This window comes from Oikopleura dioica, chromosome 1 (assembly GCF_907165135.1).
Source record: "Oikopleura dioica chromosome 1, OKI2018_I68_1.0, whole genome shotgun sequence".
Taxonomy (NCBI): Eukaryota; Metazoa; Chordata; class Appendicularia; order Copelata; family Oikopleuridae; genus Oikopleura; species Oikopleura dioica.
This window is the reverse complement of record NC_137291.1, coordinates 12,191,679-12,217,103: the sequence shown is the minus strand read 5'-3', so window position 1 is coordinate 12,217,103 and position 25,425 is coordinate 12,191,679. Positions and strand designations below refer to the sequence as shown.

The 25,425-nt window shown below is 40.5% G+C and overlaps 7 protein-coding genes and 1 long non-coding RNA gene across 11 annotated transcripts in view; 2 read left to right on the top strand and 6 right to left on the bottom strand.

Moving 5' to 3' along the window:
- LOC145700652 (protein argonaute-2-like) overlaps positions 1-20,404 on the top strand; it is a 46,995-nt gene extending 26,591 nt beyond the window's left edge. The window contains exon 14 of the mRNA XM_081777979.1: positions 20,394-20,404. The gene's annotated coding sequence lies outside the window, so the exon portion shown is untranslated. The remainder of the gene's footprint in view (positions 1-20,393) is intronic.
- On the top strand, positions 548-5,934 carry LOC145700770 (serine/threonine-protein kinase Nek8-like). Its single transcript, XM_081778100.1, has 13 exons — positions 548-793; positions 947-1,025; positions 1,068-1,275; positions 1,780-1,929; positions 1,970-2,280; positions 2,386-2,440; positions 2,977-3,109; positions 3,169-4,377; positions 4,507-4,832; positions 4,874-5,124; positions 5,169-5,547; positions 5,591-5,711; positions 5,757-5,934. Exons 1-13 carry the CDS (start codon positions 733-735, stop codon positions 5,849-5,851), a joined length of 3,378 nt encoding a protein of 1,125 aa, XP_081634226.1. The 5' UTR covers positions 548-732; the 3' UTR covers positions 5,852-5,934.
- On the bottom strand, positions 5,790-8,291 carry LOC145700739 (uncharacterized). Its single transcript, XM_081778066.1, has 4 exons — positions 8,138-8,291; positions 7,425-7,532; positions 7,174-7,312; positions 5,790-6,846 (listed from the first exon to the last, which is right to left on the bottom strand). The coding sequence occupies exons 1-4, from the start codon at positions 8,201-8,203 to the stop codon at positions 6,449-6,451; spliced, it is 711 nt and encodes a 236-aa protein (XP_081634192.1). The 5' UTR covers positions 8,204-8,291; the 3' UTR covers positions 5,790-6,448.
- On the bottom strand, positions 8,750-9,028 carry LOC145711088 (uncharacterized). Its single transcript, XR_014135119.1, has 3 exons — positions 8,967-9,028; positions 8,848-8,921; positions 8,750-8,806 (listed from the first exon to the last, which is right to left on the bottom strand). It is a non-coding gene; the product is annotated as an uncharacterized LOC145711088 (long non-coding RNA).
- Positions 9,205-10,061, bottom strand: LOC145711087 (cysteine dioxygenase type 1-like). The gene is made up of 4 exons (XM_081788815.1): positions 10,051-10,061; positions 9,807-9,905; positions 9,588-9,711; positions 9,205-9,532 (listed from the first exon to the last, which is right to left on the bottom strand). The coding sequence occupies exons 2-4, from the start codon at positions 9,876-9,878 to the stop codon at positions 9,402-9,404; spliced, it is 327 nt and encodes a 108-aa protein (XP_081644941.1). The 5' UTR covers positions 9,879-9,905; positions 10,051-10,061; the 3' UTR covers positions 9,205-9,401.
- On the bottom strand, positions 10,152-12,847 carry LOC145698531 (uncharacterized). 2 transcript variants are annotated; one of them, XM_081775738.1, is made up of 7 exons: positions 11,771-12,847; positions 11,351-11,729; positions 11,087-11,283; positions 10,795-11,044; positions 10,638-10,751; positions 10,454-10,594; positions 10,152-10,409 (listed from the first exon to the last, which is right to left on the bottom strand). In XM_081775738.1, the coding sequence occupies exons 2-7, from the start codon at positions 11,453-11,455 to the stop codon at positions 10,233-10,235; spliced, it is 984 nt and encodes a 327-aa protein (XP_081631864.1). In that variant the 5' UTR covers positions 11,456-11,729; positions 11,771-12,847; the 3' UTR covers positions 10,152-10,232. The 2 variants fall into 2 exon arrangements, with proteins under 2 accessions (XP_081631864.1, XP_081631871.1); XM_081775745.1 differs by lacking the exon at positions 11,771-12,847 and having other exon boundaries at positions 11,351-11,755.
- Positions 13,888-17,787, bottom strand: LOC145700148 (mitochondrial sodium/calcium exchanger protein-like). Its single transcript, XM_081777407.1, has 14 exons — positions 17,542-17,787; positions 16,900-17,184; positions 16,503-16,617; positions 16,256-16,409; positions 15,949-16,172; positions 15,659-15,818; positions 15,532-15,614; positions 15,414-15,482; positions 15,279-15,373; positions 15,128-15,231; positions 14,978-15,089; positions 14,816-14,929; positions 14,231-14,486; positions 13,888-14,097 (listed from the first exon to the last, which is right to left on the bottom strand). Exons 1-14 carry the CDS (start codon positions 17,576-17,578, stop codon positions 13,935-13,937), a joined length of 1,971 nt encoding a protein of 656 aa, XP_081633533.1. The 5' UTR covers positions 17,579-17,787; the 3' UTR covers positions 13,888-13,934.
- On the bottom strand, positions 19,831-25,131 carry LOC145700668 (uncharacterized). 3 transcript variants are annotated; one of them, XM_081777990.1, is made up of 13 exons: positions 24,937-25,131; positions 23,948-24,082; positions 23,794-23,903; positions 23,108-23,752; positions 22,913-23,070; positions 22,641-22,870; positions 22,512-22,596; positions 22,139-22,470; positions 21,936-22,096; positions 21,766-21,894; positions 21,564-21,719; positions 21,402-21,520; positions 19,831-21,358 (listed from the first exon to the last, which is right to left on the bottom strand). In XM_081777990.1, exons 1-13 carry the CDS (start codon positions 25,114-25,116, stop codon positions 21,186-21,188), a joined length of 2,613 nt encoding a protein of 870 aa, XP_081634116.1. In that variant the 5' UTR covers positions 25,117-25,131; the 3' UTR covers positions 19,831-21,185. The 3 variants fall into 3 exon arrangements, with proteins under 3 accessions (XP_081634116.1, XP_081634131.1, XP_081634123.1); XM_081778005.1 differs by lacking the exon at positions 24,937-25,131 and adding an exon at positions 24,593-24,770; XM_081777997.1 differs by lacking the exon at positions 24,937-25,131 and adding an exon at positions 24,240-24,385.
- Positions 25,132-25,425: the final 294 nt, after the last annotated feature.

Genomic DNA, 25,425 nt, shown 5'->3' with positions numbered 1-25,425 from the left:
AAGCAACTCACCGTCACATGTTTAACCGGGAAATGGTACAAAATTGCGCATGTTTGCTTACTTGAACATTCTAGTCGCCCTGAGAGCTGTTCATTTTTTTGCTTAGCCAGTAGTAAAAAGACAAGCATGAGAAGGGGACACTTCAGCTCGTAAATTATGATCGAAATCAAAGTGCTCCTGATACTTGCTACTTGTTTGGCTTCTTACCTCTTTGGCTTGAAATATTATTTTAGATTTTAAAAATATAAAAAGGACTTACTATATTTTCTTTCACATAAATTAGAATATTTTAATGCTTTTAAAGTACAGTAACTGCACTAAAAGATTATGAATTGTTAATCGACAAACTTCATTTTTAAATTTAATCTCATGTTTTTCATTTTTTTAGTTGTTAGTCGATTAATAAGTTTTGCGCGGAGTTTACACTTAGTGCTAAAAATCTGGGCAATATTCTGACCCCTTGAAAGCATATTTGAACAGATTCTGTTTGCCAACCGAGGACGAGCCTGAGCTCCTACTCTCCCGTTCTCAATTCAATGTTCAATCGCTACGCAAATTTACAAATCACTGGAATAATTACTCCTACTGTCGAGTATTAATTTTATCCCGATTCCAAAGTTTGAGCTTTTTTACAATTGAATCAAGAGTTTAAAACCGCTACTGAGAAGCCAAAAGTTCTCAGATCAAGAGATGAAAAAAAGAAGACTTTGCTAAAGAAAAAATCTTGGCGTCATGACTCCGATGATGCCAGAAAGTTTGCTTTTGCTGTCTTCAAGACTCAAGAATAAAATAGGAAAAAGTTGAATAATAATAAATTATAATTATTATTAATAATTTAACGAAATAATCGAAAATAACAAATTTTAAAACACTCAAAAAAGAATTTTTTTGTTCGATGAGCCACTCATAATTTCCGCCTGAGACAGATTATTGACTTCATAAAAAGCTTTTGAAAAGGATTTACGCGAGAATACTGAGTCCTATGTTTATTCTCATGATTCTGACGCCAAGACAATAGTCCGCAAGTAAGCTTAGCCGCTAACTATCCCACGATGATCATTCTTTAGCATAAAACGTCGTTTTAAAGAAAGGCGGTTCGATGTTATTGGAATTTTGCCGACCTGTGGGGAAGGTGGCATCAATTTGCTGAACGGGAAGGATGGGCTCATTACGCCTGTGGATCCGTGCGGCGGGAATTCTGCCATGCAATTCCTCAAAAACATCATGGATGACCTTCTTAATAACCGCGGCCTTGTTCACATTCTTGGCGCCAAGGTAATTATTAAACAATTTTTCTAGCTAAATTAATGCTTATTTTTCAAAATATAATAAATTTCCTCAACTTATTTTTCGGTATTTCCTTACACCGACCATATCCTTACACCGACCAAATCCTTACACCGACCAATTCCTTACACCGACCAAATTCTGAAAGTGGTCGGTGTAAGGATTTTGGTCGGTGTAAGGAATTGGTCGGTGTAAGGATATGGTCGGTGTAAGGACATACCTTATTTTTCGCAAGATCATACAATTTCTTACAGTCTGGGAAGAACCCTTGAAACTGTCCCTTTATCGACCACAGTAGCCATAAATTTATCTCTAGCGAGCCAAATTCAAGTGCCAGTAACATTTGCTCTGCGGTAGATATTCAGAGCATTTTAACGGTTTTCAAACACTTACTTCGGCCCATTTCCGTTAGATAAAGCCTATTCGCGGAATAACTTTGCAGCTGGCCTTTCAAGTTTTCAAGGTCTTGAGGCTGATAAAAAATTCTCTCAGAACGTGAAAAATTACGATTTCGTCAATCGAGAGCTAACGAAGCGATTTCCTGATCGAGTCGTTCTGACACGTGATTCGACGGGACAGGATGTTCTTGTGGTAAATACTGCGAGGCCGCAAGACTCGGAATTTGTAAAGCTTCGGATACAGGTGAGCTATCATTTTGGAGACAACGAGGAATATCCTTCAGGATTACTACTTCAAATCGAGTCAAGTCGATGGTTCGAAGATTCTCAACGGCTACGAGAAGCTCAATGTGGTCGGAAAAGGCGCGCAAGGAACCGCTACTCTTTTCAAAAATAAGGCTGACGGCAAGCACGTGATCATGAAGGTTGTTCACACCGATGGTATGAGCCAGACTGAGCGAATGCAAGCGCTGAATGAAGCCAATGTTCTGAAAGTCCTGCAGCATCCGAACATCATTCGCTACATTCAAAATTTCGAAAACGAGGGCAACTTGCACTTGATGATGGAATACGCAGATGATGGGTCCCTCGATCGGAAAGGAATAATAAATAACTCACTAACAGACACTTGAACGTTCAAACTCTTGAGAGTTACCAATGGCAACCTTTGGTGACAAAAATTTATGATTCTTATTAACAGCCATCTGCAGTGTCAACGCGACACCATTCCAAGGCGTCCGATACCTGAAAGTGAAGTTATCAGGGACTGTTGCGACATGTTTTTCAAGTGCTCTTGACAAATTCAAAATTCTTGAATAGAATTTACGTCTTCCGGTCTTATATGTGGACAACCGTTTGCTTAATTTTAGAGTTTCCTTTTTACGCACTTCCTATTATGAAATACGAGTTCAAATTTTGTTGAATTGTTGAATATTTGATTTATCGTATTGTCCGTTGGTTCGAAATGGCTTTTAAATCTTTATGATTTGATAAGCAATGAATGAACTCTGGGTCACACCGGTATAAATCAAGATTTTATACGATAGTTAATATCCGACTTAACGATCTATTGAGAATCTCATGACTTCAATTCTTGTAATAGTGGATTGAGTGTCATTTTTCGCGAGCTCAAATAGAAGCTCAAGTATCCTTCCGGACTTACGACGATTCCAAAGTGTCTTCCTTGTGTACACGGATCCATCGCTATTCATTTGATTGACATTCAGAGCCCTTCGAGCCCCATTTTTTTGAAAGAGCGTAAACAAGAACTCTTTATATCGTTCGTAAACAGACTGAAAGGAAATTTTCTCAAATCGTTTCCGGATTGGCCTTTATGCATAAGACCAAGATTATGCATCGGGATCTGAAGCCACAGAATATCTTTCTTACGAAGCATGGTATAATCAAAATTGGCGACTTAGGGCCGGTTCAACGATTGAAAAAACTGATTTTTGAGTTATAAAATTTGAACCATAAACAGGAATCGCGAAATTTACCAGCACTCACGCTACTGGAACACAAACCATGGTGGGTACAGCAACTTATGTGGCTCCTGAAGTTTGTGATTCGCAGAAATATGGGATGAAATCCGACATCTGGTCCCTTGGATGCGTCCTTTATGAAATGTGCGCTCTTGAAAGGGCTTTTGGAGGGCACAATGCAATCGCTATCATCAAGAAAATCTCCGAAGCAAACTACAAGAAGCTGAAAGAAGACCTGCCCTACTCGACGATGCTCCGTAAACTGATTAGCTCACTGTTACAAAAAGATCCACGTGAACGGCCGTCAGCAGAAGCGCTTGACGAAATCCACGTCCCGAAGATAATGGACTCAATTATCACGAAAAGAAAGCGCATTGACGATCTTTTATTTACAAACGACCTTTACGAAGACTACCATTCTCACCTCTTCACTTTTTCTTCTGACCAGTGGAGTATGCAGTTCAAGCGAGGGCTTCCAAAAGGGATGAATATCATGGAGATTGCAAATGGCGACAGGCATACACTCATCCTCGACGTTAATAATGTTGTGTACGGCGTCGGTTCGAATGAGTCAGGACAGCTTGGGTTCGGTTCCCAAATGCCTCGGATCGAAAACCCTGTTCCCGTCAAGTTTTCAACGAATCGACCTGTCCAGGCTATTGGAACAGGAGCTGATTTTTCGGTCTTTCTGATGAACAAGATGGTTTTTACTTGTGGCAATGGCGATCACGGATGCTTGGGTCACGGGATTGACCATAAAAGCTCGATGTTTCCGAATATGGTGCAGGACTTGATATCATACGACGTTGTCAAAATATCCGTTGGGTACAAACATGTGCTCGCACTCACAAGTGAAGGAAATGTCTACTCATGGGGCTGTGGAGAACTGGGAAGACTCGGCCACGGAGGACAAGGTTCTGAGTTCTCCCCCCGAAAAATTGAAGGTCTTTCGGAAAAGATCAAAGAAGTCTACGCCGGCTATGACTCCTCCTTCTTCATCGGCGTGTCTGGAAACATGTTTGTGTGTGGCTCGAACCGTGATAATAAAATCGGCCTTCAAAAGCGCTCCATGCTCGATATCTTCCGCCTCGGAAACTCGCGCATTCCACCATACAAAGATACGCCCGTTCTGACGCGCCAACTAAGCCCGAACCAAACGATTTCAAAGATATCTCAAGCGCGAGATCATACTGTCTTTTTGACTTCTACAGGTAAACGCGATACGGGGCTTATAACGCACAGCATCTTTGATAAAAAAAATTTCGCGTAAGAGCATCTTGTTTATATTTGATCGTACTATCTTGTTTCCGAGCTTGAAATACGATTTAACTTCATTTAAGGGCAGCTGTTTACTCTTGGAAGGAACTCAGAAGGGCAAAGAGGGCTTGAAAATACCAGATCAATGATAGACTGCTCTCCAATTCAAATACCAACAATAGACGGGAAAACTGTACAAAGCATAACACATGTAGCGACTGGCAACTTCATGACATGTATCGCTGCAAAGATAGGATCCGACCCTGAAAAAGAAGCAGACGAACAAGTTGTTTTGTTCGCTGGAACGAGTTTTTTACCATATGGTTCAAAACCGAGCTCAGCAAAGCCAAGATTGACTTCTGAAAGATCATTGAGGCTAGATATCGCTACTCTTGAAGCGGCGATTCAGGTAATTTTATATTACAGTTTCTCCTAATGATTCTCCTGAAGGATGCGGAACTGAACTTGAGCGAAACCTCAACAAACCACGAAAGCTCGATTCCAGAAGAAGATATGGATGTGCTCGAGAATGATAGTAAAAAACTCCGCTCACCTAGTGACAGAAAAGCTATCAGAAGAAACCTTTATAACGGTGAAATTTACTTGGACAAAGAAATCAAAATACAGTCCATTGGTTTCTGTCACACTGACCAGACGTTTTTTATTACTCTCGGAATGAAGGAAACAGCTGACAGTCTCAGGTAAGCCAATTTATCAACTAACTCTCGTAAAATGGTATTTATAGTAGCCGGCCAACAAGCACTGAATCGAAGACGGAGGCGCAAAAACCGATCATATACGAACAAAACTTGTCTGAAGAAGAAGACGAAGACCACCCAACATGGCTGAGGAATGAACTGGAAGGCGCTCCGGATATTAGAATGCTCACAATTCAAAAAGACGGCTCCGCAGAAGGGCTGAAACGCGAGTGCACTTACATCACTCCAAGAAAATTGCAAAAATCGAAGATCCCGAAGAAATCGACTTTTCCAAAACCAAATCGGTCAATAGCAGGTCCAAAGTCGAAGCCAAACCCTCAATCATCAATCCGCCAAGGATCTCCGAAAAAAGCCCAAAATAACAATGAAACGGACGAGATGAAGTTGCTAGTAACTAGTCTTCAGGTACATCGTAGTTAGTGGATTCTGAGGTGTAATTTAGATTTAGCTTGAGCGTGATGAAGCTCTTGAACGAGCCGAGAAACTTGAGCAAGAGCAAAAACGGGAAAAGGAGCGGATCGAAGAAGAGTTCGAAAAACAGCGCCAGGAGAACGAGAAACTCAGAAATGGTTTGAAATTACATCAGTTATTCAAGTTTAATCCGTTTTATTTAGATCTGAAAAGACTGGAAGAGTTTCAGCTCGAGTTCAAGGAGTCCCTGCAAAACGGCTCGTTAGTGAGAGAGTCAAAAGTCTGCACAATCATGTAAAGTTTTTAATTTTTATCGTGTCCAGTTCAATTGATAGAAACAAAGGCCCCTCAAATTACACCGGAATAAAGATACTCATCCTGTATCATTATTCAATAAGAAGCTGAAAACATTTTTTCTCCGGGAGTTTTATTGGCTTGGAAGTTTCTACTGGAAGTTCGTAGCAGAATTGAACAAGTGAGAGAAAGAAACTACTGCTTGGAGGAGCACATGTCGAAGAAGGATTTGATGATTGAAACAAGAGAAAGAATAAATTGGTATTTGAACTTGTGAGGCTACTGTCGAATACTCGGAATAGTCGGAAACTAAGGCTAGGAGATATTAGCACAGACAAACATGTGAGGACCGCGGAAACATGAATTGAGTTATTCTTTGTTAGTATTTTTTTCTTCAACGTAGGCCAAATAACCGATAAATATTTTGCTGAAACTAGAAGGTGATGGTCGAGGCATAAAGTTAGTAATAGCGAGCATTTCGTAAATTATCATATTTGCACACTGATTCGAGAATAAATATAAGTTGTAAGTAGGCCACAAAATAGCTTGCCGGGAAATTCAAGGCTTTAGCCTGGAATCTAGGAGCCTCCTAGTTTGTTAGTTAGGCGAACAAATTTTCCAACTCCATTGCGCTCATCTCGTTGACGCACGGGTGTGAAAAGAACATCTGCTGGGTTTCTTCATATGATGGTGGGTTTGCTTGCATTGCTGGCATCTTGCTGGCGACATCAAAGCCAAGAATTTCACCAATGTCGGAGTAAGACTTTTGCTGAGAACCGTTATTCGCTGGTGCGACGTGCTCTTTGCTGCAAAGATCATCAACGAAGATTCCGAATTCATCGAAGATGCTCATTGGGACGGCCATCTTCTCTGGAGTAGCAGGTTGCTTCTGATCATCTGGAGCCTGGTTTTCTTCGAACGCTTCGGTGAGACCTCCATAGAAACTTGTCTCTGCTGGGAAGAATTGCTGGTGCTCGGCGCAAGAATGATTTTGAAGCGCTAAATTCGTTGTTATCTCAAATATACTTTGAGAGAGTAAGGGACGTTAAATATTTTATGTTGGAGTTGAATTCGAATGATAACTTATCATTGATAATTTTTTAGTAAAATAAACTTGATTTTCTCACTTGAGAACGGATCGTTAATTCTTTATCAAATAACTGCTCAAGTGAAACTCTCAAGTGAGGCAGAAATGGTAGATTTTCCCTTTTTTGCTACGTCGAAGTATTACTCATAATTTATGAGATATTACGACTTTTTTAGTAAAAACACTTTCCCTTCTTATAGACCATAAAAGGAGGCATTTATTACTACATATTTTCTAACCTGCATTCATTTTTCTTATTTGCTCCTTCATTTCAGCAAGTTCATTTACGATGTTGTTGTTGTCAGCTTCGAGATTTTTTATTTGAGCTTCGTATTTCGCGACATTTTCTTTGAACTCTCTTCGCTTTCTTGCGGCGGCCTATTAAATAATTGTTTATAAAAGTAACCTTGATGCGATAAGACATACATCATCATATTCATTATATAATTTCATAATTTAATCAGCATTGTACAACACTGATAAGCAGTACCTCCTTGTTTCGCTTTCGTCTTCTTTCACGAACCGCAAGCTCCTCCTTCGTCAATTCTTTATCCGACTTCTTGGGCTTGATACCAGGTCTAACTCGTTTCACCTTTTTCTAAAAGATTTTTTCGACTCAAGCAATCGTATTTATCTTTATTTTTGCTTTAAAAACATGTCTACAATTCATTATAGAGACTAGACTAGACTAAGCAATTTTCGAAAATCTCAAGACTCGACTAGACTTGGACTACTGAGTTCGGGATCAGATTTAGAACCCTGATAAGGCCCATAGCTATGGGCCATAGGAAAAACAAGCGCGGGGCTACTCATCGTTCTAAAATTTCTGCACCATAATGTTTGAACTTGCTTCCTTCTTGTTTGCTGAGAACTGGGAATTATCCCTCACAGCTTTTGCCTTGAGACGTGATAATTTCTTAATTTTAACTGATCGACTGTTAAATTGCTCGACCTTTTCATTTATAAAAGTGAAAAAGAAGTTGAACAGTTTTATTGCCTTTTATAGCCAGTAAAATTACACAAAAATATTGTTTGTCAAAAAGTCAAATATTGCACTTATATACCCTGAAATTTCTTTGCCAATGTTAATTTCTTACTTTAAGAATAATATTATTATATGCAATAATTCAAATATAAAAATTACGAAAAAAATGTAAATTTCCGTCCCCAATTTTTATTTTTTTACTCGTAAACATTGCTCACCTGTTCCATAGATTCAACATCTTCATACGTTGGGAATGGTGAAAAGTACTGAACTCTATCACTCATTCGACTCTTTTTTCCAAAATCTTTGAAAAAACTTCTGCGAAATTAACTTCTTTGTCGAGTGTCGCCGTTCGCCTTTGCGCGCAGTTCACTACTGAGGCAGCTCCAGCTCTAAACAAACGCGTGGATCAGCCAATGGCGCTGTCAATTTTTTCTCAGAGGGGGGCGCGCGGAGCACCCCCCTTATCCGACCTTGTTGGGCGGCTCACCGAAGGTCTTTTCCGACTTATAATTGCCCTAATTTTCCCTTATTCTTCTGCTTCAATTTCAACTCATCTCTAATTATCAAAACCTTTATTTTAGAACGTTCTCCATCCTTAGGCTGAGAGTCCTGCAATGCGTTAGGAGCAGGTTTCGAGGATTTAAATACTGTATTTTCAAGAAAGAAAGAGAGTTTAACATGTTGGAGAAATGCATTCGGGGCCTCTGGCAACATTCTGCGGCGTTTGCTTGACGCCTTTGATCGTGTGATAACACATCTGAGAAGAGTGGATTCCACGAGGATCGGTTCACAAGCTCGATCACTGATCAGTATCGTGGAACCCTTTCCTTGACCTTGGTTGACTTGCCAGTGTCTTCAGCAAAAATCAGGCATTCGTGGATGCACTTAAAATGTTTAAAAAACCTTCAAGGATGAAAAAGAGTACTGGAAAATAAAAATGAAGAGTTGCAGCCCGCTCACTTGATGATGCATTTTCAACTCGATGCACCCCCATCGAATCTAAAATTATTCTTTGAGAATTTAGAAGATTTTTTGCATTTTTACCATTCATATGAAGAACATCGCCTTTTGTTGCGGTCGTTTCTTCGCAAGGCTGGACTTTTATTAGGTGCCGATCTAGTTTAAATTTATGTAAAGAGGCTCATATTATGAGCTGAGGGATACGCTGACATTTGTCCTACACAAGCTCAAGGACGGGCTATCTCATGATCTACGGTTTGTTCAGAACCTAATCCTTGTTTTTTGATTTTTTGATCTGGCCAGTGAAACTTTGTCTCCTTCAAATCATTATAACTTTATTTGAATCTGAAGTACTCAAACCCTGTCGTTGGATAATTATGAATGAATGTACGCAGTAATTATATTTCACTGAAAGTCTGTCAGTGATAGATCGAGGTAAAGACACGGTTTGTACTGGTTTTTTTATCATTATCGTAACACACTGTTTTTTCATGAAGTTTGAGGTTCAAAATTTGAGCTTCAATCATAAATTATCCCATACTTGATGTTGCCGTCCAAACATGCCATTATACAATCCGCGTTTGGATGATCGTGAATCCTGCTAGCGCTTCCTTCTGGCCAGCACATGAGGATGAGGGAATAGCAGCCGTCTTTTGACGTGATTCGAATCCGAAGAGGAAAAAACCGAAATAGTTTAACACGCGCCTATTTCCTCGATCAGATTTCGTGTGTATCGGAAATCATCCCAGAAAGCGTACTTTTCCCAGTCGTTGTTCTTGTAAGATTTGAAATATTCCACGATTATCTGCGCTTTCTTGTCCAATGGAATCTTATGAATACAGAAGTTAATCTGATAGTAAATAATTTTACGTTTTTTTTTTAATTTTACGATTAAACGCTTTATTAGTAATAATAAATTATTACCTCCGCTCGAATAAGTTGATTGAGGCCCGTTATTAAATCCTGAATAGTCGAAGGGGGCAGTACATCCGTCATCGTAATTCTGACAGTACGGTCCTTTCTCTAAATAAGAAGGTTGCGCTGATTGCTCACTGACGGCGTTATTACTGTCGCAGAGTTCAGAAAATGACCTCGAACTTCTCCAAAATCAAAAATAATAAGAGAGGTGTGGCGAACTTGATCTCGCAAGAATTGAGTTCTTATTTACCTGTTCCGAGATCCTTGATCACATAAACTGTGTTATCCACTGTCTTTGTCTGTAGGAATTAAAAATCCTTCTAGAAAAAAGAGAGAATTTTTTTTATAAAATCCGTTTATTTCCAATCTTTGAACTTTTTACACAGAAAAATCGAGATAATCGTATCTCAATGAACTTTTTAAGCCTTTTGCTCATTGCAAAAGGTTGGCATTCCAGCCTTTGTAATTGACACCATCGAAGTTTTCGCATTGCTCGCCGTCCTTGCAGCACTGTCGACAGACAGACGGGCCCGAGGTTGCTTTTGGTCGACATTGCCAGAATTTTCCCTTGAAGTTTTGCTTCTTGTTGTCGAGGCATGCTCGTTTTTGCTAGGGAATGTTCCAGGATCACATTATTTTTCTCCGTTCTTTACCTTGCATCCCATACAAACGCTTTCAATCTTTCCACCACGCTTTCTCATCTCAACCATGCAAACACCAGCATTTTCGGGGCACTGCTTCCACTTCCCAATTTTCGCACACTCGTCATAATTTTTCGCATCGCAGTGGAAGCACTAAAATTACCATTTTATAAATAAGAGATTTAAGTGGTAATACGCTTATGCCATCAGCATTATCGTATTGAGCATTGTTTCCGTAGTTCGAGTTTCCATAATTGGTCCCGTCATTGTAACCCGCGCTGTAGCCATTGACCATATTACTGTAGCTTCCCTAAAATATTAGGTTAATCGTTGGGTCTTAGGATCGATAGAACCTCGAATCCTTGAGGGACATCAGCGTAAGGGTTGATGTCGTAAGCAGATGTGGTTGTTTCATAGTCTGTTGATGTTGTTGTTGGTGTTGTTGTTGGTGTTGTTGTTGTGGAAGACGTAGTTGACTGTGAATATGTCGTTGTCGTCATTGACGTTGTGGATGTTGTAGTTGAAGTTGTCGTGGTAGTTGTAGTTGTACTTGTGGTCGAAGTGGTTGTTGAGGATGTTGTTGTGTATCCTTTTGTTGTTGTACTAAGACGAAAATGTATGGATTTTTTGAAAGAAAAATGTTACCTAGTCGGAGGAGTTGGAGCATAAGTTCCGGCATAGATAAGAGTTACTTGTTGCGAAAGCTTGTTTTTCTTCTTATTAGCTTTCTTCTGAGCTTTTGCTTCTTTTCGCTTTTTCCGAGCTTCCTTATTTGATGATAGCGATCGGCCATCTAGCCCAAGTAGAGCCGATGAGTTGCCGTTGTAATAATCGTAATCGTACTAATATAACTTTTATTAACGATCGCGGAAAAATTGTTTGATTGCCCTGTCAAGAATCTTCTGTTACCTCAAGAATTGTACTCTGTGTAGTCGCAGTAGTAGTTTCATCAAAATTTGCAGTTGTTTGGTCTTGAGCCAAGACTCCAGCACCAAGGAAAACGATCAGCTTCATGCTCGGGAAAATATGCACAGGCGAGAAATTCTCTATCGAATTAATGCAGTCCCTTTCGGGAATAGCTCTTTATATGCGCTCATGATTTCTCCGAGGCGCTCGTGAGCAGCTTCGGAAATTATGTTCCGGTGATAAAAATCGGCTTCATATTCGGAAAGTCAGAATGAAAACTTCAATTTACCTTTTTCTTCCTGAATTTGTTCGCTGAACTTATTGCATTGCGAAAAGTGAACACATTTGACTCCTCTTAGCCCAGCTTCTTTATCATAATATTCTAAAATAAAAGGTGCGGAATGCTAGAATTGGAAAATTTACCTGTTAGCAAATGAAATTCGGGACATTGGCAGGGTCGATTAGCAGTACGCATCAGAGTTTTGGGGATAATGTCATTACACCATTTTGAAACATGAAATCCAGGAACCCTGGCGTTTTTATTGGAAGCATCATATAAACCGCCATATTTTTCACAGACAGCTTGTTCATCCAAACAACTACCGCCAGGTCCTCTTGTTTGGTGAAAGGGGCATTGGCAGGCTCCTCCGTACTTGTCTTTAACCGGAGAATAGGCGGGTCCAAGAGAGCTTCTTTCAAAATACTTATTTGGTGGGCTGTTGTAAATCGCGCCTTTGGGACAAACTGGACATTCTTTCGGTTTGACGCACTTCTTTCCGATTCGTTTGAATCCTTCTTTGCAAGCGCATCCTGCAATGCATATTCTCGGCTTGGCAATCATGTGGCAGTCAGCTTCATTTGCCAAACATCCACTGTATACTTCGTTTTCAGGACATTTTTCTGCACATGTAGTAACCATCCCTTCCCAGAGACTCCGATAAGTAACTTCTTCAAAAGCTCTTTTACAAACGCACGTGTACTTTTTTTGTCCATTTTCTTCCACGAGCGTCAGTTCTGCATTATTATCAGCGCAACAATCCTCTTTTGGAATACAGCCCTTGTAACGGGTAAGCACGTATCCTGCCTTAGCCGAGTCGCGTGGCTGATGGCAAACACATCGACTTGAAGTGGTCCTAGAAGTTTTGTTCTCGGTGGGCACTTGATCAGCTTCGGCAAAGATTGGGGACAATCCATAATTACAAATGTCTCCTGGATCGCCTTTAAAAACCTCTTTATGATTGATTTAAAAAAGAGCGTCTTCTCAAAATCCGGTAAGGGTAATAAAATATGATAACCTTCCCTCTTGCTCTGTTCTTTGAAACATTTGAGAGCTTTTCCTTTAATTTCCTTCACAAATTCAGATCCTGGAGGACAGACGACCATATTTTCTCCTCCTGGCAGCGAATCCTGTTCATCTGGGATTTCCGGTATCCATAGCACTTCACATAAGCAAAAATTGATTAAGAAAAGAAGTTTTTTCATTTTTTGTCAAACTAAATGGACTGGATCTAAATTTAATAGGGACTTTCCAGTCGAATTGTAGATTGATACGCGACGCGTGAAATTTACTACGTATGTTTTATATATTCACTCGATGTGTCTCGCTTTAAAAGAGGTGCTTATTTTGATAGTTATGTATAGAAAATATAGATTTCTTCGCCTCAAAAACATAGTGGCGGGATAAATCTGCGCTAAATTATGCAAAACTTCGCCATAAAGCCGTCGGGTTAGTTGACATCACTGTTTATCTGTCCGCACAAGAGTTTTAGCGTGTGCATAAGTTATTCTAAAAAACAAAAAAAAAAGAGCTTTTTAACGATCATGAGCGGCAATTGCAGCACTCTGTGCAAATCGTGCATGACAGGTATCCTTCAAAAACCAAATGGGTTTGAAGAAGAATTCGTCCAAAAGTCGAAAGAAATGGCCACAAACTCGAGTAGCTTTGAGACACAAGAGAAAGTTCAACAGTTTACGATCTCTGGACCATGAGCCTGGATCATTGAACGATAATTAATAATGATAAATTATTGATTTACCGCTTCCGCTTTCCATTTTTATTAAAAGTTAGGTCGATTAACTTTGATGAAAGACACTCAAGATTTAACTTCAATCGACACAGCCCTAATTGCGATTATTCTCTTCACTTGGATACTCGTTCTGGCATATGGCTACAGCGAAATCAACGAGCTAATGGATTTCCGAGGAGACATTAGTCTCTATCGACCAAGCAGTGCTTTTGCCAAAGGAATCAACTCGACAAGAAGACATCGAGCGCGACTGATGTCTTACTACCAATCCAGGGTTGAGTCAAGAGAACGAGCTCATCGAAGGTTAGACCTGATTTAGGGCAGTCGACTGTAGTAATCAAACTTTAGGCGAAACGTACAGTCATTCAAAAATCACGGAATTCATCCCTGCCTTCTCCGGAAGGCGACACTCCAGACAAATCTTTTTGGAGAAGATATTCTTGCCAATGAAATTTTCACTTCATAAAAAATAAAGTCAAGTACTTTTGAATTGAATTTATTCTACACACTTGTTAACAATTTTCAAACAGTGACAGAGCACAGAAATGGCAGATTTGAATTTAAACCTCCGCAGTTGGAGGCCACAAGATTTCCAAGCCTGTTAGGAGCGATATCACAAATGCGACTAGATATGAGACAATAAGGCAAATAGCCACGAAGCGGTCTGCGTGGAATCTTCTGAATACAAGCGGAAGTAGCGAGGCCAGGGCGCAGACAATAACGCTAGAAAAATAAATTGACGTGAACTCTTTGTTTCGTGAAAACGGATTAAAATTTGCAAGTACTGAAGTCGCTGAAAATTAAGTGCTGACGTTCAGAATTAATTGTCGATTTTATCGCTAAAATTCAGTATTACCTGATGTAAAGAACAATCTCCACATTTTGAATATTGATTGGAATATCCACGAAGCCATTAGCAGCCGAAGTTACGAAGCAGGCGAGTCCGACGGAAGCGAGAAGGTAGAGGGGAGGTCCCGCAAAAGCGGCAGAAAATGCACATCTAGATTGACCTTCCTTAGCAATCGTAAGATCGGCAACAAAGTCTCCAACGTTGTTCGCCCAGCCGAGGAAGGTGAGACCCATGACGGCGTTAGACACATTCCAGAACGTGCCTAAAGAGAATTTTAAGAAAGGAAAATATGAAAAGGATAAACTGCCATAAAAAAGGACAGAGCGCATTTGAGTATGAATTTATTGATTGAGGCTGTTTGATCCAAAAAATGAAGATGATAAATCGCAGCCCTCGTATAATTAAATCAGCCTGACATTTATTCTCAAAAAGATTCTCCTAATAAAAAATAAGAACTGGTTTACGAACACCGCAGGCGGAGACCCATGCGACAGGTCATCAAATCAAAGAACCACAAATTATTCAACTAGCGTGAATTTAAGCGTCTAACTGATGCAAGTTGCAGGTAAAAATTCAGTTGAATTTCATTACCTAAAGCGGTGAGAATGTTGAGAATCTCATTAGCCTCGATGTAGATCCAAAGCATGCCAGTGCCGAAGCCGACAAAAGGGAAAACGGACCAGTACTTTGGTGGCTTTTGGAGGTCTGAAAATAATGGTAAGAAAAGGATGCGAAAATTGAAATTCTCAAAACCTGTAGTAACGCCAACGAAAAGAGACAGAGCAAAACCAATAATGACGGACAAGGCGATCCGAGGAAGAGGACCAAAAGCTGGCATTCGATATTGATACAGAAACACGCAAAACTAAAAATTAAGAGACACGTCCAGTTTAACCCACTTACCACAATCGGCACTAAAAATGCCTGAATCATGGCGAGAGGCTTGTTCCATACAGCTTGTCGTTTATCATTGTTAATTGGCAATTGCGGGATCGTCCAACGTCCACCTAAGTACGAGTTCAAATACGCCGAAATTAATTTGCATCTTGTTTACCGAGATAAAATGGAACCATAAGGATTGCAATGGTCTTGCTGATCCATGTTTGACTCTCCCAATCGTCGTCCTTTTCAATCAATTTGAAGCAGTTCCTGAAAGCAAATCAACTTTAGTCTCTAAAATCTGCTTTACTTGATTTCATCTTTCCAATTTTTGACCGGAACGGACATCTTTTCAGCGACAGCTTGACAGTCCGAATACCTGTGAATTAAAATTTTAGCATCACTAGAATAAGAAATTAGAAATTTACATCGAGGCGGAGGTAAGCGACCTCATCCGGTGCTTCGAAATCGCTGGAATGGAGATACGACTTCTGATTGTCCCGGACCTTGTCTAAAATCGGTATGAAAAAGGATCGAAAATTACGATAATCTTACCAAATGCTCAGGCTGCTCCATAGTTCCGTTGAGGCGGATGCGGACTGTTGATTTTGCAGATTTGACAGATTTGGTGTCAATGGTATGGAAACTTGTCTCCTGTGGGCCATCTTGACTGTGTGGAATATCTAAGGTGTCGAATGCTTGACAGGAAAAATCTCTAAATAAAAATGGTGATTTCAGGTGATTCAGTTATCAATAAAACATTTCTGTTTCCGCGATATTTGTTACATCAATGATGTAAAATGTAATCATCGTTCCAAAATTATCATAACGAAAAAAATTCTTACTTGTGATCAATATCATCCGTTGGCTGGAAAGCATCGTTGGATTGTCCGGCGGCTTTTTCTTCGGCAAGAATATCTTTGAGAAAATAGCTCTTTTCCCGAATAAACATGCCGTCTGGTCCACGAATGTATTTGTGAGGGTACTTTTTGCGGTAATACCAGTTTCCTCCGACAACTGTGGCGACATACGCGCAGTAGATGAGAAGAAGAATCAACGATTCGTACCACTAAAGAGACTCAAGTTTAGCGCCGCAGACAACGACTGAACAAATGGCAAGTCAAATGACTAGCAAATGCTCTTGTCTGTTACCTGTATTCTCCCATCCGTATACGAGAAGACAAAGAAGACACTGCAAGACAAGACGTAAAACAAGTTGTCCCTCAAAAACGGCCTTCTAGCAGGAATCATCGGCGTCCAAAGGCAAATGATCGCAGGCAACAAGGAAATCACGAAAAATCCACCACTAGAAAAAGAAAGTCAAAATCGACCGTTAAATCGCCCGCCGTCGATTTCATGTAGAAACGGATCAGAGCGTAAAATCTCTGAAAATGCATACCTAAGCAGCGAGTTGAACACGATACGGCTTGTTTCTGCATCGATTTGGCCAAATGCGGCGAAACCGCCGGCGATGTCCGGCCCAGCGTTTCCAAGAGCGACAATTGTCACCCCCGCTGAACATGAATTTTAAAATCTGGGTCGGATTTTTCTTCAAAGTTCAGATGAAATTTTATCCTCTGAAGATATCCGAAAAAGATGATTTTTGTTAACGTCACTGAAAATAAAATAATCCTTCTGGAAATGATAATTCCGACGCCACATTGATCCGGATTTATGGAGGTAAATTTATTATTCCTCTGACTTCGCAAGATGCGATACCATCTTGAGAGTATTAAATTTTCTGAAACTGAGAGCGGGGATGGTAAAGAATTTCCTCTATGATTTCCATAACATACCTAGCGTTTCATTCATTCCCAAAATGGCAGCAATCCACTGCACGACGGGCACGAAAAATGTGTCGGCTGTAAAGGCCAGGCTGAGACACCACCATAACAGCCAGAGGATATACACCACATAGATCCAATACAAATCTGAAGAGCGGCACATAAGAGTACACAAAGCACCACCAAGGTAGTCGATAAAGCCACCATCGGGACTACAACTGTCGATTGCTTGACTGGCTTGGCACCAACAATCCAGGGAAAAATCTTGATACGCGCTACAGGAAGCGTTCGATATGTCTAAAGCTGTGTTTTAATTACTGTTTCGGAAAAGATGCAAAATAAAAAATTGGCGAGAAAAATCAGGATAGGATTTAAACATGTATTGAACACGTAGATACATGCTCAAAAGGAAGATTTGACTTTCCACTTACTTTCTAAAGACGCTGATATAGTATGAAAAATCTTCTCATGAATGTTGGGACAACATGTCACATGTTACATGTCAAAGTTTCCTGAGTAGAGGATAGATTTGCTACCCTGGTCCATCAACAGTAGTTACTCAAGGTAAAATCGGTTTGTCAAAACTTTTGATGGGTTCTTTAATAATTTAATATTTAATTACAAAGTCTCATTATCGAACATTCTCTCATCTACCTGTATAATTCTCTATCTGAGCCAAGCATTCGTCCATCTCTGGTTCTCCAGAATCGGAAAAAAAGGTTTTTCAGCAGCTCGTGCAGCAAGAAAAGATGTTTGATTACTCTGTTCCACGATGATCGAGGCAATAAAAATGAAAATTACAAAATTCGGATAGTATTCCTGCAGCAAGGTTGTTAATTAGCAGAGTTAATGGGTTGAATTACGAGCGCACGCGACGATCGGGCTGCAATTTCCGCGCTCGAGCAGGGGACTCGTTTATGTACACCGGCCGGATCACCACCTGCTGAGCTCAGGCGACTTCATCACGAGCAAAGATCAGAAAAGATCATCCGCCGGAACAAGGTCTTTAGGAAACTCATGGGAGGCGCTTCAAAGAGGAGACCGATGACTAGGTTCGTGAGGACTAGGTTCGTGTGACTAGGTTCGTGGGTGCCATGTTGGAAAAAATGGTTCGTGTGACTAGGTTCGTGAAATTTGGATTTTTATATGTATTTTTTGTATTTTCAGCATTTTCGGGCAGTAAGGGAAATGGGTTGATGACTAGGTTCGTGTGACTAGGTTCGTGAAATTTTAAATAGAAAAAATTTTGGGGCAGTAAGGGAAACGAATTGATGACTAGGTTCGTGTGACTAGGTTCGTGAAGACTAGGTTCGTGGAGACTAGGTTCGTGTGACTAGGTTCTTGAAGACTAGGTTCGTGATGACTAGGTTCGTGTGACTAGGTTCGTGGAATTTGGATTTTTATATGTATTTTTTGTATTTTCAGCATTTTCGGGCAGTAAGGGAAATGGGTTGATGACTAGGTTCGTGTGACTAGGTTCGTGAAATTTTAAATATAAAATTTTGGGGCAGTAAGGGAAACGGGTTGATGACTAGGTTCGTGATGACTAGGTTCGTAAGACTAGGTTCGTGAAGACTAGGTTCGTGATGACTAGGTTCGTGTGACTAGGTTCGTGAAATTTGGATTTTAAAAGAGTACAAATTTTAATTATTACAGAAACTCATTTGTTTAAGGAACAACGAGAGGGACGAATGATTCTTACTTTATTCGAATTTATTGAATGAAGATTGTTTCATATTTAGCAACCATGCGTGCAAATGAATGATGTTTAGAAAGAAATAGAACTTAATTTTATTTACTTTTAGAATGTTATGCTGCGTGTAAAGCCTAGCGGCTCATACGGGGGGGGTGGGGGGTGGGATACTCATTTGGCAAATATAGTCGCACATTTTCTCTATTTTAAATTTCACGAACCTAGTCACGCGAACCTTGTCATCAAGCCATTTCCTTTACTGCCCCAAAATTTTTTCTATATAAAATTTCACGAACCTAGTCACACGAACCTAGTCATCAAGCCATTTTCCTTACTGCCCCAAAAATTTTTCTATTTAAAATTTCACGAACCTAGTCACACGAACCTAGTCATCAACCCATTTCCCTTACTGCCCCAAAATTTTTTCTACATAGAATTTCACGAACCTAGTCACACGAACCTTGTCATCAAGCCATTTCCATTACTGCCTCAAAGATTTTTTATATTTAAAATTTCACGAACCTAGTCACACGAACCTAGTCATCAACCCGTTTCCCTTACTGCCCCAAAATATAGGCCCATTTCAATACTCTGGCAGAACCCACCACGAACCTAGTCACACGAACCTAGTCCTCACGAACCTAGTCGTCATTCCCTTCAAAGAGTGAGTTCAGAGCCGAGTTATTTGACAAATAAAATGCTCATAAGAACTATTGCACGTAGTTAACAAGATGAATTTTCACAAATGTATTTATTGGAAGATCGATTTTGACAGTATGAGAGTATAAAAAAAGTTATCGTCTGCCTGCCATTTGAAGAAGCTGTTTTTTAAAGTTTGGATTTTGTCTGAGAAGTTGAAGCCAGTAAAACTGCTCACTTGTCAACCCGTTTCTGTAGCTTCTCGACCGGAAGTTGAGACGATTTGAAAGTCTGTTTTGATAAAGCAAGTCGCCAAGTGCGAGTGAGAAGAGGATGGAACAGATTGTTAGAACCTTCATTTTTGTTATGAGGAAAGGTGGAATGGAACTCGTTTATATATGCTTCGGAAATATTATATTTTCTGGCGCAAGAGACAAGATGCCTTTAGCGCCAACATCGTGACAGTACAGTGCTCAGAATGTATTAAAATTCTAATACTATCTTTGTGCTATATTCTTGATTTAATTGATGATTCTGCAATATTGATATTCCATCTTCCCTGCATAAAAACCTGCAAAGAATGCAAATAATCTAGACTTCAAAAGAATCGGTTTTATTTGAAAGATTTTCTTTATTGTAGAAACAGTTCTGTTTTCTGTCAGCTTTTCTTAAAATATCTTTCTTTTCACAAAATAATAATAGTTCGAGTATTGACTTTCATAGCAAAAATCGTTTGTTAGCCGTGTCTGCGTCAAAATAAGATTTTTTGGTATGGGAAACAATAGCAAAAAAGTAAATCACAATAATAATGTATCCTTAATTAAGTTGTTTCTGGGGAAATTGGGTCCGAAAAAATGGGTTGACTCGGTCAATCGGGAAGGAAGGTGGCCTAAAGGTGGATAGATAAAATAGCATAAAGTTCGGAAACATAAATGACCGTAGAAATAGAATTAGTGCTTAAAATTAACAGCTTGAATACGCAGTTGGTCTATCTAAACCAAGGTAGTTCGGGCTTGTTAATTTATAAGTCTACTTTTCAAAAATTTGTTTTTTTAGCTGTGGAGCTTCATTCAATTCAATTAAGTTTCTGTATGATGCGGACACAAGTGACATATGTTGACCAGTTCTAGTTTAGGACAGGTTCGGTTCGGATAAGGATGAAATTCATCCCAAGAAGTGCACGCTTTTCTTTGTTGGACATTAGCTCCTTAAAATCCTGAAGAGGCCCTTAATGTTTTGGCACCATGTGAAAGCTCATCAAATTTGAGACAGGCAGATGCTGACTTCGTAAATTTTTAAGGAGAGAAGGGCGTATGTCGCGATTAAAAAATAGGTGGCAATACTTCTAGGGGTTCATCCGGGGGTATTCAAACATTTTTAACCGTAGTGGACAGGTTGGGTAAGTGTATCGTTGGTATCGGTTATGCGTGTGTGGTGCAGGTCACGCCGCCTACATTCGAGGTCACATTGTGTAGGTGGGATAATATCAACAATGATTTTCAGTTCAAAAATAAGTTAGGAAAGGCTTTGAGAAGATATAAGGACAAAAGAGTTTACGTCAGACAAAAGTATTCAGGATGGAAATTCAGCTCGTTAATGGAACGCGTCCCAGACAATTTGGGACTGGTTCCAGAGCACAAAAAATATTTAAGCATTGAGTAAATAAGGTAGAATAAAAAATATGTAAAAGTATAGTAAAAGAGCAAGATCCTAGAGTTCGGCTGAGTTGGACTCAATTCCTAGAGGTGATGTTTTCTTTGGTAAAAAAACTCGGGCATGTAAAGTTGAACTTTCTAGAGTAGTAATTATCAAGGTGCATGTGCTTATGAATTTTTACTTTGTTGGGGACCCCAACTTGGGGTGAGTCTTTTTTGAAGTGGAAGTCATACTTTAGCATGTGATCGAGTGAATGATATGTAAAAGTGATATGTGACGGGGTAATCCCTTATCCTAAAGGGAAGATGCTCTACTGAAGAGCTGGGATAGCAGGGGCAAGCTTATTCTTTATGTAAGAGATTTGAGCGACGCTGGGCTGGTCGGAGCCAGAACCAAGCGGCTCAAATTCGAAGTGGGGAATGATCACCATCTTTGGGCCTGGGTACTGGGCTTCTAACAGACGCTTGTAAGTTCCGAATCGTCCTGAAAGTTCTGTTAGTTTCGAGGTAGAAATAAGGATATTTACCGTTCACCCTAGCGAGATCCTCAATCGTTCCTTCTCTATTTCTCAGAAGACGCTTTCTGGAAATGGGCAGCACAGCTGTATCCCCGTTGACCAAGAAATGAGAGTATTTCCGGTTGATTCTACGAACACATGAGCAAGAAGAATTGATAATTGAAGCGTTACCCGTGGCGTTGAGTTATTTCTATACCGTCGATTTCGCTCAGGGCCTTGAGGACTTTGCGTTCCATCTGTTGAAGATTGTGGATCGGTTCTGGAGGGGTCAGATTCTCGCCAGTTCGAATGAAGAAATCGTCAAAGATTGTTTCTCTTCTATCCCCACTAGAATCAACAATCGAAAGATGCTCGACTATGATTTGCGGATTACCTGGCTGGATGATAGCTCCTCAAGTTGTAATCCTTCTCCTTGATGTCATACCACTTCTGAAATCGCTGGATTTGCTGGAGTTGATTCGTCTGATACAAATCGTAGATATATTTGTAGAAGTGCTCGCAGCTTAACCATTGCGTAATGAGAATCGATAGGAATCGGCTTACTTGATCAGCTGCATCGGATAGTAGCCGTACGTCTGGAAACCGACAAGGGTGAAGAAAAGCTTCTGAATCTTGTTGTCGTAAAATGACTTCATCAAACTATCCCAGACGACGTCAGAACACATCCGCGTAGCCATTTTTGACAAAAAGGCAATGTGCGCATCCTAAAACGGAAGTAGAACTGGTTATACGAGCTGAACCATTACCATGTCCTTCTTGTATACATAGTTAGGAGTGGAAATGATGTCCAGGGCGTCAGCAATCGACCAGAAGTTCAACGAGCGGCATGATTTTACGCAGTTTTGTCGCTGGCAATGGCACGATTCGTCCAAATCGCGCTCGATCAAAATGCAGAAGTTCTCCAACAATTCTTCCTTGAAGAAACACTTCGCCGTGAGATTTCTCATATTTTTGACGAAATCTTTTGCGTTTGCTTCGCCAAGTTGCATTCGTTTGAGCATCGCATTCGCCACGTGATTCAATGTCTTGAAATAGACCTGTTTCTGCGAGGTGAAATCTTGAAGAGCTCGGAGAACCGCTACAAAAAGGTAAGACAAAGAAAGAGGTCATTATTCTTACCAGATATATCCTGGACCGTCATATTGATGCTTACAGATCCATCATCAGCTCTGGCGATTTCAGCACAGCAGTGGTCATAAATTTCCTGAAGAAAGACCATTTCTATTTGAATTCAACCAATGCAAATACCTCAAATTGATCCTGACTGTAAGAGTCTTTCAAGACATTCGCCCGGAAGCACGCGTCAAGTAGATGAATTACAGTACTTCTACCGTCTTTGTGCAAGTTTTCGAGGCAAATCATGTTGTAGGACGCGAGTTCTTTGAAGATATTCGCCACAGCATTGACTTGGAAGGGGGAAAAATCTTTTCCGAAGCATTTAAAGACCACGGTTGCTGTGTAAAGGGGATCGTTGAGGTCTAAAAATTAATGAAAATTGAAGATTTTAGAAAGAAATAAACCTTGATATTCATTGACGGGGAGAGCTGGGAGCAATTCTCTCGCAGTTTCGCCCATGCATCTGAGAGTATTTGGGTTCAGGTTTTTCAGAAGATGGTAGTTATGCTGGCATTGGCAGAAAAGCACCAGCTCGTCGATGGAGAATCGTTGGTTCGTTGGTCTAAAGAGAGTTAGGGTGGCAGAAGCGGAAAGAATACCTCAAAGTGTCCAATAAGTCAGAAATCGTGGTGTATGTCAGCGACCAAGTGAGTCGGAGAAGAGCTCTTGCTGTTTTCAACAGCTGATCGTTGAACATTTGGCCCCGGTTCTCGTGAAGGTAGCCAACTAGCGTGATGATAGATTTCTCGTGGCAGAGCTCGGTGCAGATTTCAGAGTTGAGAGTTCTATCGAATGCTTCCTGGATGTTGCAGATGAGGTCGACCGCGTCACAAAGATTCATCGCGTTGAGGGGAACGGTCTCGAGATACCGACAGAGATCGATTTTCAGCTTCGTTTTATCGTCGGTTTTGTCGATGAATTGAGCAGCGTTCTTGAGGATTTGCTCCGATTCGGAAAGGATGTGGGTCGAGGAGTGTGTCATCAATCCTCCGTTTTGCCATTCGTACTTGCTGTTCTGGTTCGGGTACGATTGGTTGTCGGAATAGCGGTAGTGCTCGTTGGGGAAGCCGTAGAACCCGCGCTGGTTGGAGCTGTAGCGTCGTTGAGAATTGTTGTGGTGGTGGTTGTTGTGATGGTGCGGGTGGTGCGAGACTGAGTGGTGGAAATGACGCTGCGGCGGCGGAGGGGAAAAGTAATCGGCTGGGCCAGGATAGCTAGAGTGACGCTGTAATTGAGGACGACCGCTAGAATAGACTAACATCGAACCGATGAAAAAGGAACTTACTTATGGTGATTGTGCGCAGGAGTAGAATCGTTGCGGAAAAAGTCAGGGCGGTTTTGTTGATCAATGTCGAGTCTAATTGAAGCGAAGTTCACATGCAGCGTGTTAGCCTCCTTAAAAAAAGGGATAAAAAGAAGTTTTTCAAGGTCGTTGAGACCTGTGCCCATGTACTGGTGGGGCCGCGGGGTTCGTTGAATTGAGGTGTGTTGCTATAATAGCCGCTGGAGCTGGCAGTTCGGCTTTGCGAGGATCGTTGAGAGGACGGACTGGTTGGGGTGAAGACGTCATTGTACTGAAAGAAATGTAAGACTTTAGATTGTATTTTTGATATGAAAGAGAATTTGAATAGGGAGAAAGACGATGACATTTAGTACTCGAACTAAGAGTCTCAAAGAAAGAGCGTAGCTTGGGTCTTCAATGTTATTATCCGACAAAACACGGGGCTTTACCTTGTCAGGCTCGTACTTATCAAGACTGTCAAGAAAGGTCAGGCCTGAGTCATCTAATTCAAAGTTGATCATTTTCGTAACTTTATTTTCTCTGTGAATTGAAGAGAATTCCCCAAGGTAACCCTTTTCAGTTCATAAAAAGACTAAAACATCGCTTGAGCCACTCAAAAATTAGACTGGAGAGCTCGCAACTGATACTTTCAAAGAGTGGTTATATAACTGCTTGCCGCAGGAGGCGAGTTGAGAAACGGCGTGCCCAAAAAAGGCACATGAGGCCACAACCCTGAAGGCCGCGCTAATCCGAGAAAAAATGAACCCCGGGTTAATTTTAGAAAATTTCTGAAAATAAATACCCGGAATTTCCACTCCGGAGAAGTAGCCGGTCCTTCTTGAATAATTGCGCCCATCGTATTTTTCTTTCTATTACAGTAATTCACTGCACAATCATTTGAACGAAAGAAATTCAACGAACAAGAACGGAGAAAAACGGAAAAAAGGCCCAATTGAAATTTAGATTTCGCGATTTGAAAATTGCTTTTCGAGATTTCACTTTTTTCCAACGTGTTACGTAACAGGTTTTTCAATTTGAAATCGAGAAAGAAAGATACATAATTCGTTTTTTTTTCAATTTTCATGTTCAAAATTAAACAATTATCCATTATTGCTTAAAAATAATGAATTTATTTAATGGACCTACGTGGTTATGCCTTGATTTGGCAGGTTCGTAATCGGCAGCTGGTTGAAAATCAGCTGGGTTAAAATCGCTCTTGGCGTCCGAAAGAAGTTCTTCTTTGACCACTGGAACTGGTTCAGGAAGCGGCGGTGGTTCAGCTCTAATTTGGTCGATATGAGCGCTGCTCTGCGTTTCTCGACCCATTTCACTTTTGAGCGATTCTTCAACTCCCCGCGGAAAGTCAAAAAGTCACAAAAAGTCAAAAGAATAAACTCCGGAGCGCTGGCTTCGAAAAATTATTAGCTTTGAGAAAAAAAATCTGAGTCAAGCGGTGGGTGAGTACAAACACCCTTCCGGTCCGAAAACGCGTTCCTATTCAGGCTTCCCGACGAGCCTTGGGAGCCCATTGAGGCAGAACGATTAAAATTTGTTGCCGCTTTTTGGCCGGGTGAACCATCATTTGGGCCTGTAGAAAGGGATGAAGAAATTTTCTCTTTTTGAATTTTTTCAACT

Coding starts and splice junctions, on each gene's coding strand:
- LOC145700770 (XM_081778100.1), top strand. CDS start 733: ATGACTCCGATGATGCCAGAAAGTTTGCTTTTGCTGTCTTCAAGACTC. Junction 4,378..4,506: donor TGTCTTTTTGACTTCTACAG/GTAAACGCGATA, acceptor ACTTCATTTAAG/GGCAGCTGTTTACTCTTGGA. Junction 5,548..5,590: donor TGCTAGTAACTAGTCTTCAG/GTACATCGTAGT, acceptor ATTTAGATTTAG/CTTGAGCGTGATGAAGCTCT.
- LOC145700739 (XM_081778066.1), bottom strand. CDS start 8,203: ATGAGTGATAGAGTTCAGTACTTTTCACCATTCCCAACGTATGAAGAT. Junction 7,533..8,137: donor ATGTTGAATCTATGGAACAG/GTGAGCAATGTT, acceptor AAAATCTTTTAG/AAAAAGGTGAAACGAGTTAG. Junction 6,847..7,173: donor AATAAGAAAAATGAATGCAG/GTTAGAAAATAT, acceptor CAACGAATTTAG/CGCTTCAAAATCATTCTTGC.
- LOC145711087 (XM_081788815.1), bottom strand. CDS start 9,878: ATGACGGATGTACTGCCCCCTTCGACTATTCAGGATTTAATAACGGGC. Junction 9,712..9,806: donor ATCAACTTATTCGAGCGGAG/GTAATAATTTAT, acceptor TGTATTCATAAG/ATTCCATTGGACAAGAAAGC. Junction 9,533..9,587: donor AAATCTGATCGAGGAAATAG/GCGCGTGTTAAA, acceptor TCACGTCAAAAG/ACGGCTGCTATTCCCTCATC.
- LOC145698531 (XM_081775738.1), bottom strand. CDS start 11,455: ATGAAGCTGATCGTTTTCCTTGGTGCTGGAGTCTTGGCTCAAGACCAA. Junction 10,752..10,794: donor ATGTCCCTCAAGGATTCGAG/GTTCTATCGATC, acceptor CTAATATTTTAG/GGAAGCTACAGTAATATGGT. Junction 10,595..10,637: donor ATAATGCTGATGGCATAAGC/GTATTACCACTT, acceptor TGGTAATTTTAG/TGCTTCCACTGCGATGCGAA.
- LOC145700148 (XM_081777407.1), bottom strand. CDS start 17,578: ATGGACGAATGCTTGGCTCAGATAGAGAATTATACAG. Junction 17,185..17,541: donor TCAGATAGAGAATTATACAG/GTAGATGAGAGA, acceptor ACACAGCTTTAG/ACATATCGAACGCTTCCTGT. Junction 14,487..14,815: donor CAACATTCTCACCGCTTTAG/GTAATGAAATTC, acceptor AATTCTCTTTAG/GCACGTTCTGGAATGTGTCT.
- LOC145700668 (XM_081777990.1), bottom strand. CDS start 25,116: ATGGGTCGAGAAACGCAGAGCAGCGCTCATATCGACCAAATTAGAGCT. Junction 22,471..22,511: donor GACGGTCCAGGATATATCTG/GTAAGAATAATG, acceptor ACCTTTTTGTAG/CGGTTCTCCGAGCTCTTCAA. Junction 21,359..21,401: donor GGATCTCGCTAGGGTGAACG/GTAAATATCCTT, acceptor CAGAACTTTCAG/GACGATTCGGAACTTACAAG.